At 38.5% G+C, this 18311-nt stretch overlaps 1 protein-coding gene across 11 annotated transcripts in view; it reads right to left on the minus strand.

Moving 5' to 3' along the window:
- Nucleotides 1-18311, minus strand: part of sugct (succinyl-CoA:glutarate-CoA transferase) — a 339439-nt gene that overhangs the window by 142178 nt on the left and 178950 nt on the right. For all 11 annotated transcript variants that reach the window (XR_016149389.1, XR_016149391.1, XR_016149390.1 and 8 more), the window contains one exon: nucleotides 17964-18027. Coding sequence is in view for 7 of the 11 variants with exons in the window: in XM_089125901.1 (XP_088982027.1) it covers nucleotides 17964-18027 (64 nt within the window). In the remaining 4 variants the exon portion in view is untranslated. The remainder of the gene's footprint in view (nucleotides 1-17963; nucleotides 18028-18311) is intronic.

Here is an 18311-nt window from a genome sequence, read left to right on the forward strand (position 1 = left end):
AACCTAAGATAAAGACAACCTTAGTTGTTGTTAATCAATGGTGTTTGCTTCTGTTGAAGCTACCAGCCTGCATTATTTCAGAGTAGATTAAAAATAATCATGTTTAAAAGCAGAAATACTGGTGACAAAATACGTTACCCATGATGCTGTACAAAAGTACTGAAAAGAAGTACTGAAAATACCATAATAGAGTCGGCCTCTCAAAATACTTAACTATTTTAAAATATATGCAAATATATTACCTTTTTGCTTCAAATAAAAGTTTGTAATTTAATGATTCGCCTTGAACTGATTTGGTTGGGTTCATGGCTTAAAAAGACTTTTTTGAAATCCCTTTTTTGAAAAAAGTGACTATTTTTACTGTTTTTGACCCATGTAACCTTGTAAACAGTAATATTGAGGTATAAAATATACAGTAAACCACTAAAACACAGTCACTAAAACCACCTTGGGAAGTGTGTATCACTTTTCAAAAAATAAAAATGAATTGGAAATTGTTCTCGGCGTGGGAAACTCAAATTTACAGCAGTCTAATTAATCGCAAATACGTTTAGCGTCTACAGGTTTGGGTTAACTTTCTGTATGTAATGTGTATGTGAAGAGCATCTCCAGTTCTGCATGGTTGAGAAGGCAGAGGAAAAGAAGAAAGAAAATTTCCCAGTGGAGATCTACAAAGCTGAGTGAAGTGAAGAGAAACAGGTCTCAAACGCAGTGGGGACTTTAAAGAGTACAGATCATTTATCCTGAGTATTGTAAAAGAGTGATGGGATTTCTATTACACAAACAGTTCTCGAAGTGTACTTGGTTTAACTCAAGCATTTAAATTATTATTTTTTAACTAAATAAATAAGTTTCAATGTACAGTTGTAATCAAAATTATTAAACCCATAGCAAATCAGTTTTTACTGGCAAATTTTACAGACTTTTACCAATGAACAAATCATACAAAAGTAATTAAAATAGCTCAACATTACAATTTTTTTAAGTGGCTTCCCAAAATTCAACTGAAAATTGAACTTTTAATGACTTCTACAGTCTCAAAATTATTCATCCCCATGAAGAGAATCCCTCACAACAGCACACATCTGAAAAACAGGTGTTTAAAGCACACGTGATGCAACTAATCAATGGGTTCATTAGTGGCACCAGGTGTGCTTGAGCTAAAACACATGAACTATCTGAACTGGGTTTGTTGAGTGTCACTTTGACTGCATGTAATGTCAGTCATTTTTTAAAGTGGAACACAATGGCCAATCACTGTGCAGTAATAATGTCTAATCAGCATCTTGATATGCCACACCTGTGAGGTGGATGGATTATCTTGGCAAAGGAGAAGTGCTCACTAACACAGATTTAGACAGATTCGTGAACAGAACAGAACAGAAAAATAGGCCTTTTGTGTAAATAGAAAAAGTCTTAGATCTCTGAGTTCAGCTCATGAAAAATGGGGGCAAAACTATGTTGCGTTTATAATTTTGTTCAGTGTAAATATGACACAGAAATGTTAGGATTCTGTTCTGTGGAGCGATGAAACAAAACGTAACTTTTTGGCCCTACGGATCAGCGGTATGTCTGGAGGAAGAAGAATGAAGCATATACTGAAAGCTCGGTGGTGCTCGGCTGGGTCGTGAACTCGAGTCGCATGACTTGGACTCGAGGCCCAAATTTGATGACTTGCGACTCGACTTGACATATTCAAAGATGACTTGCGACTCAACTCTGACTTGAGCCCTGTGACTTGGAAAGACTTGACCTACCTTCTAAAACCACAGATCAGAGTTGTAATAATCACTGACTGTAGTATAGCACTGTATCATTGACGCATGATCACAGCGCTGATTAGCGCTGCTTTCGCACGTTTGGCACTGAGCCAGAGAGCGCATGATAGAGTGCGTTCAGCAGCGCGTGTCAGTTGTCTTTTATTATCACACGGTCAGACAGTTTTCAACCAAATAATGTTTTCTTTTTTCTTTTTCTGGCATTAAAATACACAAGTACTAGCGAACCATTTATAATTTGAGGGGAAAAAAAACATTGATGTGATGTCTAAGGAAGCAGAAATAATAAACCTTTCAAATATAAAGTCTTCCCCCTGTTCACCAGCCACTCACTTTCATGTCTTTCGGGAGAAATGGATGGATTTACGTTACGTTTTGTAAATGACAAGCACGTAGCCCCAAAAAAAGTGTCACGTGACGCTTGATACGTCACCATACGTCGTGTTAACAAAATAATTTAACCAGGGACTCAATATTTTAAACTTAATGTGTAGCAAATCACAATTAATTTTCCCAATGAACAGTTACTTTTATTTATTTTTACTTTTTTTTTTTATTTGCATTGCCACTCTTCACATTCAACCAATCAGACAACCAACCAATCAATATACACTAAGTTTGAATAAATATGATGGACTTGTCTGTCTTGACTCGGGACTTGACTTGGGACTTGTCTGTTTTGACTCGGGACTTGACTTGGGACTTGTCTGTCTTGACTCGGGACTTGACTTGGGACTTGTCTGTTTTGACTCGGGACTTGACTTGGGACTTGTCTGTCTTGACTCGGGACTTGACTTGGGACTTGTCTGTCTTGACTCGGGACTTGACTTGGGACTTGTCTGTTTTGACTCGGAACTTGACTTAGGACTTGTCTGTCTTGACTCGGGACTTGACTTGGGACTTGTCTGTTTTGACTCGGGACTTGTCTGTCTTGACTCGGGACTTGATTTGGGACTTGTCTGTCTTGACTCGGGACTTGACTTGGGACTTGTCTGTCTTGACTCGGGACTTGACTTGGGACTTGACTGTCTTCACTCGGGACTTGACTTGGGACTTGTCTGTCTTGACTCGGGACTTGACTTGGGACTTGTCTGTCTTGACTCAGGACTTGACTCAGGACTTGACTTGGGACTTGACTGTCTTCACTCGGGACTTGACTTGGGACTTGTCTGTCTTGACTCGGGACTTGACTTGGGACTTGTCTGTCTTGACTCGGGACTTGACTTGGGACTTGTCTGTCTTGACTCAGGACTTGACTTGGGACTTGACTGTCTTCACTCGGGACTTGACTTGGGACTTGTCTGTCTTGACTCGGGACTTGACTTGGGACTTGTCTGTCTTGACTCGGGACTTGACTCAGGACTTGTCTGTCTTGACTCGGGACTTGACTCAGGACTTGACTTGGGACTTGTCTGTTTTGACTCGGAACTTGACTTGGGACTTGTCTGTTTTGACTCGGGACTTGACTTGGGACTTGTCTGTCTTGACTCGGGACTTGACTTGGGACTTGTCTGTCTTGACTCGGGACTTGACTTGGGACTTGTCTGTTTTGACTCGGGACTTGACTTGGGACTTGTCTGTCTTGACTCGGGACTTGACTTGGGACTTGTCTGTCTTGACTCGGGACTTGACTTGGGACTTGTCTGTTTTGACTCGGAACTTGACTTAGGACTTGTCTGTCTTGACTCGGGACTTGACTTGGGACTTGTCTGTTTTGACTCGGGACTTGTCTGTCTTGACTCGGGACTTGATTTGGGACTTGTCTGTCTTGACTCGGGACTTGACTTGGGACTTGTCTGTCTTGACTCGGGACTTGACTTGGGACTTGACTGTCTTCACTCGGGACTTGACTTGGGACTTGTCTGTCTTGACTCGGGACTTGACTTGGGACTTGTCTGTCTTGACTCAGGACTTGACTCAGGACTTGACTTGGGACTTGACTGTCTTCACTCGGGACTTGACTTGGGACTTGTCTGTCTTGACTCGGGACTTGACTTGGGACTTGTCTGTCTTGACTCGGGACTTGACTTGGGACTTGTCTGTCTTGACTCAGGACTTGACTTGGGACTTGACTGTCTTCACTCGGGACTTGACTTGGGACTTGTCTGTCTTGACTCGGGACTTGACTTGGGACTTGTCTGTCTTGACTCGGGACTTGACTCAGGACTTGTCTGTCTTGACTCGGGACTTGACTCAGGACTTGACTTGGGACTTGTCTGTCTTGACTCGGGACTTGACTTGGGACTTGTCTGTCTTGACTCAGGACTTGACTTGGGACTTGTCTGTCTTCACTCGTGACTTGACTTGGGACTTGTCTGTCTTGACTCGTGACTTGACTTGGGACTTGTCTGTCTTGACTCGGGACTTGACTTGGGACTTGTCTGTCTTGACTCGGGACTTGACTTGGGACTTGTCTGTCTTGACTCGGGACTTGACTTGTCTGTCTTGACTCGGGACTTGACTCGGGACTTGTCTGTCTTGACTCGGGACTTGACTCGGGACTTGTCTGTCTTGACTCAGGACTTGACTCGGGACTTGACTTAGGACTTGAATGCAAATACAAAAAGTCCTCTCCCTCTCCGGAGTGATGATATTACTGCACCGAGTCCATCAATATATATGCGCCGAGTTGAAGTGCTCCCAATAACTGTCTGTGGTATTCCGCCATACATTATAGTTATCCACTTTACACACTTAGAAAAGCGTGACTTTAATTTTGTGTCATCATTCTTGGTCGAGTTACACCGCTTGTGTAACTGTTTTTAAATAGGGAAAATGTGGAGGTGTTTGGTCGCTTCTCTGCTTGGCCCATATTGAATGAACTGGGCTAGTTAAGTGCGATCAAAGTGTCTCGCGCGCCAGAGAGATTGAGCGCACACACTGAGACGACAGAGGTATGTATCAACTCATCTTAGTTAAGGGAATAACATAGTTTAATATGAAACAACGGTGGAGTATCCCTTTAAAAGTTGCAGTTTCAGTTGGACTTAGGGGAAACCACTTCTTATGTTGTGCTATTTCAATTGCTTTCGTTTGATTCATGCATTGCAAAAAGCTGAAAGTCTGTACATTTTGCCTATAGACCGGATTTGCAAAGGGGTTGAATAATTTATATTACTGTAAATATTAACTGTAAATATAGGCTCATGGGAGTCGTTTGGTGCGCAACTATCTATATGTGTACATAATGACCCTACAATTTTAATTAAACCATCAACATATGAGGAAAATTATTTATATAATTTCAATATTTTAAATATGAGGTAAGAACAAAAAACGAAAATTTTCTTTTTTAGTTTTACTATGCAGATTATTCATGTACTCATAATTTCTTTGTATGACAGCCTGGGCAAAAATTATGTCTACACAATTTGGCATGTTTCATTGCATTATCACAAATAAAACAATCGACTCCAATCACAGGGCAGGTCTATCCTGGGAGAAGGGTTTCATATCCCGAAGTAAGAAGCATTGTTAAACCCCTCTTAATTGTTTGAATCCATATCCAAGATCTAAACGATCAATTTTATAATTCACAATGCAAGCACGCACACTCTAAGTGACCTGTAAACAAGCCAATACATCCAAATATTTATTTATGAAAATCATCTCTCACGCTAAAACATCCACATTTATTTTTCGCCCCATGCTGTTTCTAGTTTGAAATGAAGAGAGGGAGAGGAAGACAGAAAAAGAGTGGGTGAGATTGAGAGTGAATTCTCCAGCGTCCCGGAACGGCAGGCTCGAGCTGTCAAGCGGAGATGAACATCTTCATCTCCAGTGCTTTGAGCCCACGCGACAAGTAGCACCTCTCAGTCCTTTTATTAAACCTCTCAGCTTCTTTTTAACTACTCGCTGCATCTTTAATGGGCGAGGGAGAGAGATGATGACTGAAGAGAAAAAACGGAAGCGGTGTCGGATAAAAGAGAACATACATAAGAGTGGGAAACCTCATTATATTATGGCATGAGAAAAAAAGAGCAAGGAATTCAGACTAGCTGGAAAGAACTCCTACTTAAATACGAGTAAAATAATGTACGAGAGGTGCTGGCTTTGTACACAGAGACGGCAAAGAGATTCGAGTTAGAAAGTTAGAAGCTGATCAATTCATTCAAAATCCCTGGAAACAGTGAGTCACAGTCGATTCTCCTTTAAAAAGGCAGAAATAAACTTCAACTCATTCTGGCTGGGCTTGTATGCAACAACCAAATGAGGGAATATGTTAAAAAAATCAGTGGTAAAATCATTCATAAAACATTATGAGCCCCATCACTGTCCAAGTCCACATCCAGAGAAACCCGATTGGCCAAAACACATTTCCGACATAAAACTACAAACTGGCACAAGAATACATGTTTCAGGTTCAATACAAGTTAAGCTCTATCTACACTACAGCATTTGTGGCTTAATGTCCATAACATTTTTTCCCCGATCCATCTTTTTCTTTTTTTTTTTAAATGTGGCTGCAACAATGGGGAGTCTATGAGGCCAACAGAAATGTGAAGCTCGTTTTAAAACAGCAAAAAAAGTCATTCTCGGTGATACAAGCCTAACCAAATTATGTCTGCTGTAAATTTGGCAAATGTCTTCTCTGAAAACTGACCACAAATTCTCTTGAGTGAGCCTGATGTGAACCTTGTGGAAAAGCCCAGAGAGATGCTAAACTGAATACTGATAATGTGTATCATCAGACCTGTGAGACCTTGCCACACGACACACACACACACACACACTCTCTCTCTCTAAGAGAATTGGAAGGTGACCTGAATGCTCCTGAAATCAAAACAGCCTGAGGGAAAACTAAGCTTCTGAAAAAGAAATGCCAAGGCTTATTATTTGAGAGCAGTCCCTGCTGCATCATAGATGTTTATAGTGCACACTTCACCAAGTCTACAGGGAGAATTACGGCAATATCGGCGCTAACAACCCAAGCTAGCTGGCTCAGGGTGACGTCAAAGCAGCTCTGTGTTTCAAAGGGATCTGACAGACTGAACATAAACGCTCTCATTCACACAAACCCAGGCCCCAGAGACAACTGGAACTTATCTTTGATGTGAAAAAGATCATCAGCAGCTTTACTGATCTACCGTCATCTTGTCAGGAAGCCTTAGAGTCCGAAACGGCGTTTCCCTCTTGAATTCTTTATGAAGAGTACTGTACGTTTTGGTGTTCTGGCTGTGCGAATAGGCCAATAATGCACATAAAGCTACGCTAAACTGAAGAAATGATTGCTTTTATCTTATTTTTTGGTCACACACACATTTAAGTAAGGGCATATGGAAAGTTTAGCATATTAATTAGGCGTTGGAATCATAGGGTACCTCACGATACGATACACAATACCAACAATATCACGATACGGCAATTCTGCTATAATCGATATATTGCAAGACAATCTTATAATGATAAATCACAATATCTGTCTAACTTTGAAAAGAAAACGCCTGTGAAAAGGGTAAGTACAGGTTTTCTGTCTTTATTCAAGCCCATACAGTTTGAAAACAGCACAAATAGTTTTAGGCTTAACTTTTTAAAAGCTTAAACTTTGCTTTGTGTGCAAACTTACACATTTAACTGCTTATCAATTTTTGCATATCATCTCAGTGTTTACCAGCTTCCTTAAAATAACCCTGGGAATAGTGCTGTCAAATATACCGAATTTGGTATTTTAAAATTTTAAATATGTGACGATACCAGCATTTCCCTCTAACATTTGGAGCGCTGTTAGGTGGATTCGTAAACACCTCTGATTGGCCACTGTGTTCATACGCTCATCATATATGTCTGTGATTGGCCATTGTGTTCATACGCTCATCATATATGTCTGTGATTGGCCATTGTGTTCATACTCTCAACATATATGTCTGTGATTGGCCATTGTGTTCATACGCTCAACATATATGTCTGTGATTGGCCATTGTGTTCATACGCTCAACATATTTGTCTGTGATTGGCTATTGTGTTCATATGCTCAACATATTTGTCTGTGATTGGCCATTGTGTTCATGCACTCATCATATACGTCTGTGATTGGCCATTGTGTTCATACGCTCAACATATTTGTCTGTGATTGGCCATTGTGTTCATGCACTCAACATATATGTCTGTGATTGGCCATTTTGTTCATACGCTCAACATATTTGTCTGTGATTGGCCATTGTGTTCATGCACTCAACAAATTTGTCTGTGATTGGCCATTGTGTTCATGCAATCAACATACATGTCTGTGATTGGCCATTTTGTTCATACGCTCAACATATTTGTCTGTGATTGGCCACTGTGTTCATGCGCTCAACATACAGTATATGTCTGTGATTGGCCATTGTGTTCATACGCTCAACATATTTGTCTGTGATTGGCCATTGTGTTCATACGCTCAACATATATGTTTGTGATTGGCCATTGTGTTCATGCACTCAACATATTTGTCTGTGATTGGCCATTGTGTTCATGGACTCAACATATATGTCTGTGATTGGCCATTGTGTTCATACGCTCATCATATATATCTGTGATTGGCCATTGTGTTCATACGCTCAACATATTTGTCTGTGATTGGCCATTGTGTTCATGGACTCAACATATATGTCTGTGATTGGCCATTGTGTTCATACGCTCATCATATATATCTGTGATTGGCCATTGTGTTCATACGCTCAACATATTTGTCTGTGATTGGCCATTGTGTTCATGGACTCAACATATATGTCTGTGATTGGCCATTGTGTTCATACGCTCATCATATATATCTGTGATTGGCCATTGTGTTCATACGCTCAACATATTTGTCTGTGATTGGCCATTGTGTTCATACGCTCAACATATATGTCTGCGATTGGCCATTGTGTTCATACACTCAACATACTGTATATGTCTGTGAATGGCCATTGTGTTCATACGCTCAACATATATGTCTGTGATTGGCCATTGTGTTCATGCACTCATCATATACGTCTGTGATTGGCCATTGTGTTCATACGCTCAACATATATGTCTTTGATTGGCCATTGTGTTCATGGCCAATCACAGGGTACCTCATATTTATTGCCATATTGATTTATTGCCATTTATAGATATTTGGTGCCAGCGTGTCGATTCTTGTATCACATGGAGAAGGACAATATATTTTATCTCAGCCCTGAAATACTACACGTTTTCCATCCACATGGAATATTGCAAAGTGTAATTGAGACAGAAGTTGCGATAGTCTGTTGTGACGTATATCTGAGTGAAATGGCTTCTAGAAAAACACAGGACTTAATTGTGTCCGTATGGAATTGATTGGCTGGTTGTGATTTGCTATTGTTCGATCTCAAGTGAGTGGCATTGTAAACTGGTTCATGTTGGCTTCAACTACAACAAACAGGAAAAAAATGTCCCATAAAGATTGCAATGTCACAACAAACGATGAATAGCAGATCAGAACACAAAGTACTTTATTTACAAAGTACTTAACTTTTCAACAACATGTCAACTAACTCTCATTCATTAGGTTAGGGTTAGTGTTATTAGACAGAAAAGTTAGCTCTAGTCAGAAGAATGTCTGTTTGGTAAACTTGTAAATGACAAGCAGGACTCCTTTTTAAAACTTTCTGGGGGAAAAAAAACGGTCACCTGTCAATTCATATCGCATTTCAGTGTTGACCAGAGGAGACCGCTGAGGGAGTTTGGGAATCTTACGTCAGAGGAGATGTACTTTGCCTACAGCTTTTCTCACCATCTCATGTCCGTACCTTCTCATTCATATAATTTCCCTCAGGACTACCTACATCCTGCCCGGCTCCGAGATGGAGGACGGGGAAACGATGGGAAACTATGGGGGAAGAATGGGGGAAGCAAGTATGATGTATATGTTTCAATGAGGTTACAGATGACAGCCACAAAGCTTGATAAAACATCTGAAGCTCACATCTTATCAGTTACAACCAAACTAACCAACCTCGCTGCATGAGACGTGGAAACGGCTGTAGGGGACATCAATGTTTACAGGACCCCTGACATCGCTTAAATAAAAATGCTTTATACTGTACCTTAATGTGCTACTTTACTTCAGGTGTTCTGATTTTTTTCTTTAATGCATACAGTTGCATTTGTGTGTCCACACTGTAGAAATGAATATGGTTTATCTAATCAATAGAATTGTTGCAACAGATTACAAGCAATATTATTAATTAAATTTAACAAATTAGAATCGAGTAATAATTAATCAAATGAAATATATTTATATTTTATATTGCTAACATTGAAGACACCTAATGTAAACAAGCAGAATCACTGAAGGAGAAAACCGTCATTTTAAAACAAACACTGATCACCACAATGGTGACTTAAATTTAGGGTTTTTGTTGGTTGTTTTAGGTTTTACTCATTTCAAATAGTTAACTTTTAAGGAATTGATTTGATTAATTATTACTCAATTCTAATTTGTTACATTTAATAAATAATATTGCTTGTTTCTACAATATTTTTGATTAGATAAAGCATATTCATTTTTACAGTGCATTTTTTGAAAGGATTATTTAGTACATTTATTTTAATAAAACCTATTTTTAAATGGCAATGATTTTTTATGCAAAAATGATAAATGAATAAACAAAGCAACAAATTAGTTGGAATAATGTACAGTCAGATGGTCATTCTTGTCAAACAAACTCTTGACAGAGTGATTGTATGACACTGAAATGGTTTCTTTAGTGATAAATGAATGACTGACTGTATAGTATGGACACTTATTACATACCTATTTACCAAATAAATAAATAAATGGACATGAATTTTAATAATTCCTTCCTTTTAAGTGAACAGAAACTAAAGCAGACTCACTGAGAAGCACGCACAGTTTCTTCACACTTGAGAAAGTTTCGATGTAGCGTTCAGAGTTGGTGTAGTTGTCTGGGATTGACAGCTAAAGAGCACATAATGTGCATCAGCGTTTATGTGTTCTTGCAGAATACTGTTCTAGAAGATGGTAAAATCGATGTTATTATGGAACACATCAAACCCTCTAGTGTCAGGAAAAGAACAATTCACAGCAGTGAGAAACTATGATGATTCACCGTACCGTTCTATAAAACTATAGCAATTACTCTGATAATAGAATTACAGATGGTGAACTTTAACTGGTCATCAATCCTAACCATTTGTATTATTTGCTGACTGTTACTAGAGCTTAAGTGGTGAAGACTTTTTTAATCAAAATTGTTCTTTTTTGGACATTATTCGCTCGCCCATGCCAGTACAAACTGTTGTTTTCTGGGATTATTTTGTGGAAAAACTTTGTTACACAGCTCTGCCCAACACAATAAAAGCCTGTTCGCTCAAATCATGATAATTACAATGATAACATACACTGAAAAAAATAATATGCTTTATCTAATCAATAAAATTGTGGCAACATATTACAAGCAATATTATTAACAATATTAATTAGAATGTTAATTTGAATAACTATAACTCAATTCTAATTTGTTCAATTTAATAAATAGTATTGCTTGTAATCTGTTGCCACAATTGTATTGATTAGATAAAGCATATTCATTTTTACAGTGTAAACTTGAAAATCTGTAACTCTGAGAAAAGTTTACTGCACACCTCCAACAAGGACAGATTCTGCCCCTCATCCAGATTCCAAATCAATGTCTAGACGCAGTTAAAAAGGCATTAGTTCAAATATGTATTTACTTAAATTCTTTCATTCTGGACGAGAAAATGGGCCAGACATTTTTTATTGTCTTTGGGGGATTCACTCAAATTTCCTCACTTAAAGTATGTGAGTACAACAGTCATATAGACCACTTTTATAAAACTTTATTTTGATGGTCCCCTTTAGATAGTAACATTGCTCTTACATGTTAACTAACTCTCATTAGAGTATGTCTGCTGAATATCTACTAATACCTTATTTTCATTGTTCACCAACAGACATCCTACTGACTATAAGTAACTTTGCATGCATGTCGACTTATTCTACTAACCCGGACCTTAACAGTCGCTAATATTAATAATTAATACGCTAATGAGACTTAGTTGACATGCAGTTGCAACGTTACAACGTTAAAATGGACCATCAAAATAAAGTGTAACCAAACTTTTTATTGAATATTAATACGCAATTAAGAAGAAAAAACAAAAAACATTTCCTATAGCTTTCCTACAGATATTATAATGACCATTAACAGGAATGATATTCTTAATTAGTACAGTATGTTTTGTTTTACTACTTAAACAAAGCAAAATATATTTATCAATGGTCTCACCTGTTTTTAGAGAATATATGAAGAGTTCAGATGCAAAAGCCTCTAAGTGCCATTTGAAATGTTCTAGAATGATGTGATTTCACTTAAATGGCAATGATAATTACCTATTAATTGTTATTTAAGTGAAATTACTGAACTTAAATATACAAGTTTGATAAAAATCATCATTAAAGAAGAAAATTTCAAATGGCATTAAGAGGCTTTTGCATCTGAACTCTTCATATTATGAATCAAGTTTGCTTCTGAAGTAAATTTATTGAAAGGGGTGGTATAATGCTCTTTTCACGAGATCTAAAATATATCACTGATATCCCCAAAGTGTGTATGTGAAGTTTTAGCTCAAAACACCTCACAGATGTTTTTATATAGCATGTTAAAGTTGGCAATTTTTGAGGGTTATCAAAAGCGCCTCGTTTTGTGTGTGTCCCTTTAAATGCAAATGAGCAGCTGATCCCGACACAGTGGGCGGAGCTTCAAGAGCTTGAGTCCTTTTACCTCACACACAAAAACACTGAAAATTACGAAAACTTATGTTCAAACCGGAGTCAGACAATGATGAGAGACACAAGAAGAAGTGACAACATGTAAGCAACAAGACATTTCTAAATGGTTAGTTGATGAAATTATGTACTGCAACTTATGTGTCATTATCTTCAAGTCATTGATTAGCATATTCTGTCTTGATAATCTATTAAATCGTGTTCCGGGGGCAGGGTTTATGTTAATTTTAGGGTTAGTGATGTCACTAACCCAGGAGGAAGCTTCTGTAGTCCCTATCAGCCGTTTGTTGTAGTCCAAAGCAAATATCTCCCTTTGCTTTTAACTTTCAGCGTTGCAGCTTTGCAGATTACACACTAACTAAAGCTAGAAAAGTGAAATCATAATCAACCACCCCTTTATTTAAGGATGTTTACTTATTTCGTACTGGAAAAACAAAAATACCGATCAAAAAAGTATGGGAGGAAGTCACACAAAGAGTCTTTTGCAATATCGTGCTGATTTATGCGTTAACTCTTCTAAAGAAGCAGAAATACTCTCTTAACGTTCCCACATCATCAAATGTTCACCTTAGCTGGTCAGATTCCAGAGAACCGCAAACTCAGCTAACAAGAAGCTCCTGCCAAGGGCCTTTGGCTTAAATAAAGGGGTTTATTTTGGGAAGTGCCTCACAATACACTGTCCTGCACAATCGCTAATGAGGCAGCTTCTCGCAATCAGCGGCACAAAAAACATCCTCTGAGCCCTTTTCGTTCTCGCTCTCTGGTGCCTTAAAAAGCCGGACGATGTTTCTTAACATGCATTCCTGTAGTTTCGCCCACACAGGCATCCCTGTGAATGCCTGGTCATTAGCAATTTGCCTATTATGTAATCTTATAACCCTCATTGCTGTCCAATGGTTTTGTAAAAAGCCATTTTGGTCTCATTCAGCTCTAACCCTGACATCCCTTACTTACAGTCGATGGCAGCTAATGGCCAATTTCGCGCTTGTATGTTGTCCGGGGCTCCATTTTGGGTTGTTTTGTGCCTCACATTTGGTGTGAAGAGGTTTTGGGGGAATAAATAGTGAGGTACCGACTGACGTGCTCAAAAACGAACAAATTATCCACTGTGAAATGTTTGATAACATCACAAAGTCACCAAAGGCGGGAAACGCTCCACATGTGCAGCTGCTGGTGAGAAAAAAAGAAAAAAAAACTTCTGAAAACATGGACAGACAGTGATGTTATGTAAATAGCTGAGCAAGATTAGAGGCCTCGAGTATGCGTTGCGGTGTTACAGCAAATTTATGGGTCAGGGACGAGGAATGCGGAATGGAAAAAGGTGTTTGTTGTGGTTTCTGCCCCTTCTTTTCGGAGAAATTCTTGACAATCATCCTTGATTTGGTTCGGATGGAGACAACAAACATGCTAACAATGAACTGGTAAACAACGGTTCGAGGCCATCAAAGGACCCGCCTGATTATCCCTGTATCACTCCAGAGACAGTTGATGAGGAATGCATTTGTTTTGTGGTTGTGGAAGCTTGCATAATTCGCTGGAGAGCTTTTCATTCAAAAATGTTTTTGGTGCACGTGAAAAAGATAAGATTGGGTGGACGGTGTGAGGCCGGAACTTTAACCCTCTGGGGACGGATTGGGCGGTACCGCCCAAAATGGCATACGTGCATTGGCATATTTTTCTTACCCAATCAGAGGAAGGATACCATGACATATTCTAGCTAATCAGAGGACTCTGTAGCCGTACAAGGGGTGGGATTATAGTAAGTGATATGACGCAATTTCACGCAAACTGTGTCGAGTGGAGAAGGAGACAGAGAGCGAACAGAGCGGAGTATTAGAGTGCGCACAGATATTTATATGAGAGAGAGACAGAATTTTATATATATTTTTTTCCAGCCGACAAAATTCGCGCTGGCGCGGCCACCACAACGCTGCGCAACATCAAATGGCAAGCGTAATGAAAGCGGAACGAAACTGCGCTACTCATTATGTGCTTCACGGATCGTTTATCAGTTCGGACCAGCACTGATCTCGATCAAGCGACACTGTTACTACACAGCACATTTGAATTCGCCACTGAAGTAATAACATCGCTGTGAGATCTAGTGAGATTTCTCCGTTATTAACCATAGATCTCTATTAGATCAAACAGTGCTGACGTGAAAACCAGGAGAAACACTGCGCCGTGAATGAACTAGTAATACTTTACGTCCACAGACCAGCAACATTCACCATGGATTTAATATAGTAACACTAACTGGAACCAGTTTGGCTGGAATAGTGAAATGCTTACAAGTACTTCACACAACTTTTCCAGCTCTTCAAAACTGAAATATTATATAAATAAATATATATACAGTATATTTAAATGTTATTTGTAATGTGACGACCAAAACATTATTTGTTCATCCTTCAAAGATGACCCCCATTTATAAACCTGAAAGTTTCAAGATATATAGTATAATAGCAATTATAGCATTATTATCTTATTGTTTTAGCAATTTTATGATGGCAAGCAGTAAAAGAATTAACTCAGAACAAACTCTGGAACAGTTACTGGAAAGTGACGAGGAGAAATCCGAAGCTAACAGCTTTTTCACAGATCATGAAATATTTTACTTTTGATTGAAAAATTACTAGGGGTGCACGATATTGACAAAAATGTGATATTGCGATATCGATAATGAATATTGCGATATGGATATTAATTTCGATATTTTTAAATGGATTTGTAAAACTACAAAAGTTATAGGAAAACACATCAAAAAAAGATTAATAAATAAAAAAAGAAAAAAAAAATTCTTACAACATAAGGTTTACTTCAACTGACAGTCATATTGGACTGGTACAGCATGAATATATAAATAATAACCATGTCTACAGAACAGGACATGTTTTACTAGTTGTGTAGGCCTACACTACAGTGTAAAAGTTTTCTTTGACCGGACAGCTATCTGATCGTGAAAAGACCAGGTGTAGATGCAAATTTACAACCAGGTGTAGGTGTAAATTTGTGACGTGTTTGAAATTAATCGCTCAAACCACTTCAGGAGGAGGTCTGGGCCGCATTCCAGACGAAACTGGACAAGTTTCGTTAATGCATCTCGTTATTGAATAAACCACATATGTAAAATGTAGGCCTACTCCTTCCAAAAACGCTAAAAATGAGAACGTTACAGGCAATTGTCATGTTATGGCCAGATATGACGACGCGCGCGACTGCAACACGCATCACCGCAGATCAGCTGAGCATCTCTTCATCAACACGCAAACTATGGCAAATCAAAGTGAAAGTAAGTCGCAAACGCTTTCACACAGTTATCTTCATTAAAAATAAATGAACGATCTTATTTTACCTGCTGATCGTATGCAGCCCATAACTGTTGCTTTCGGTGACGTACGTGCACTCCATTAAATCTGTATAGCGCGGGAATTGAAGATCGTATTTTGATAAATCAGATATCCGATCAGTGAAAGCGCATGAAGTTGCCAGGTGGCCTGACGTTTATGCTTGTGCGTGTCAAGTGTGTGTGTGGGAGGACTGTGTGGTAGTAGTGAGAGAGTGACGGCGATTAGCTTTGAAGCGAATAGCGACTCTTGAGAAAAACAAAGTGTCTCCCCTGTTCTTTCTGACCACTGTGGGAAATCTGTAGCATGAAAAGTTAAACCTCTCCTTGATTTCATGTTGTTTATGGAGAAGGAGTATCAGGAAATGAATCGGGGGAAATGCACGCACGTGACGGACGCACCATAAACAAAATATTGCGCAAATATCGCAAGACTTTCAATATTTATATCGAGCAACGTGATATCGCGATAACGATATTGATTCGATATATCGTGCACCCCTAAAAATTACAAATGTCTATTACAATTTTTTTGTTCAAAAACTGTTCACTATTGTTGTGTGAGGTGTCATTTTCAGTAATAAATGGCAAAAATAATTTTTTAAATTTTCATTTTTGAAATTCTCTAGTTTATTGTACATGTTTCACTTATACCTTTAGAAAAACATTCCATGCTAGCTTAGGGTCTTCTGAATCCATAGATACCAAACACATGGTGTTCCATCTCCATTACATATGGTTTATAAGCCCAAATGTAAAAATAGAGAAAATGGACCAAAATGGGCTTTAGTCCCCAGAGGGTTAAGGACTCTTTGTATGCATAGACAAATGGATTAACCAAATAGCCATGACAATACCATTAGCGGTCCTCTCCTGCCAGTTTTTGCTTTTTAGCCACTGAAGGAAAAAAGCATCGATCATTAACAGGGTCATTCATGTACTTGTGTGTTTACAGAGCTGCAAACAGCAACTAAATTTACTGTTAGTAAAACCACAGGCCTGGAGTGAGTCCATCAGGATATGACATTTGAAGTACCACGAAAACAGCGGGAATTGAGTTGTTGAGAGAAAAATGACATTGTACATTCTCTTGGCGACAGCTAACATCTGCATTTAACCTTTCTAAAATGTCGTCTTTCCGTTCAACATTGTTTTCTAGGGGCAAAAAGCTCACCAGACCGCAGACCTGTCCGTTGTGGGGATCAATGATGGCTCGTTTTAAATATGTGGATGATCAAACGAAAAGACGAGTTTAGAAAACGTCTCCCTGGGACTCTCACACCGAAGAATGAAAGAGCATGGGGTGATTTTTGAGTCACCAGAGAAAACTTTACTTCATTGAACGGACAAAGACAAGTCAAAACAAAACATCAAAATAAATGTTCGATACAAGAGAGTCGCAGAGGGAAGTAGACCTCTTCAAAATCTAAGGATCTGGATGATGAGAGTGTCAAGGGATGGCTGATAGGTGATTGTTGTCCCACAATAGTATAGAAAAGCAATTGAAAGTTCAAGTGTAAAGAGGTTAAGGGAAGAGTTCACCCAAAAATCAAAATTATGCCTTTACTTACATCAACCTTATGTTGTTGTAAACCCGTTTGGTTCAGAAGACTTGGAATATACAAAACTCTTAACTTAATTTTAAAGAACTCTTTATGCCAAAAAGGTTCTATGTCAGGAGAAATGTCTTTGCATTGTAAAAAAAAATGTTCATTTTTCAAGTTATTATATTTTTTTTAGTGATGAAGTATGTTTATGAGCTGTTTTATTTATTAAATGTAAATCAAAATTAAATATCAAAATTTATTACAACTAAATCGATAAAATGATCCCATGACTGATACCCCTATGAGATTCTATATAGAACATGTTCTTCCTTTTATGTTGCAGTAAAGAAGTTGCATACATGTTTTGAATAATGTAATAAAATAATTATTTTTTGCACAAACTATTCCAGAAACAGGATGTGTTCCCGATATGCAAGAATACCACATCTCAGTTCCACCTCGGAAATAGGTGCTTAAAAGTGATCTGAATGAAGGACTGCAGGAATGTTTTGCACTTCAGCAAATTCTATACAAACCTGGCACTGCTATCCTTCCCGATGTTGGGTGGTCCATTTCCAGAATAAGGCCATTGTGAGCAACCTGGGAATGGAGACAAAGGAACGTGAGCCAGAGACAATTACTCATGCCCTGTTTTTACACTCCTTTTCTTGAAGCTATTAACTTACTGTCTTCTCAAAGACCACACAAATTTGCCATCTTACCTTTGACTTTCCTTTTAACATGAGTTTACCCAACAAAAACGAGGTTGAACTGACAAGACACGATGACTCAAGATTTACGAACCTTGAAAACACGTATCACGGTTTCCACAGAAATATGATGCAGTGCAACTGCTTTCAACATTGATAATAATACAAAATCTA

The sequence above is a fragment of the Pimephales promelas genome, chromosome 22 (genome assembly GCF_988280905.1).
Source record: "Pimephales promelas chromosome 22, fPimPro1.hap1.1, whole genome shotgun sequence".
Classification (NCBI taxonomy): domain Eukaryota; kingdom Metazoa; phylum Chordata; class Actinopteri; order Cypriniformes; family Leuciscidae; genus Pimephales; species Pimephales promelas.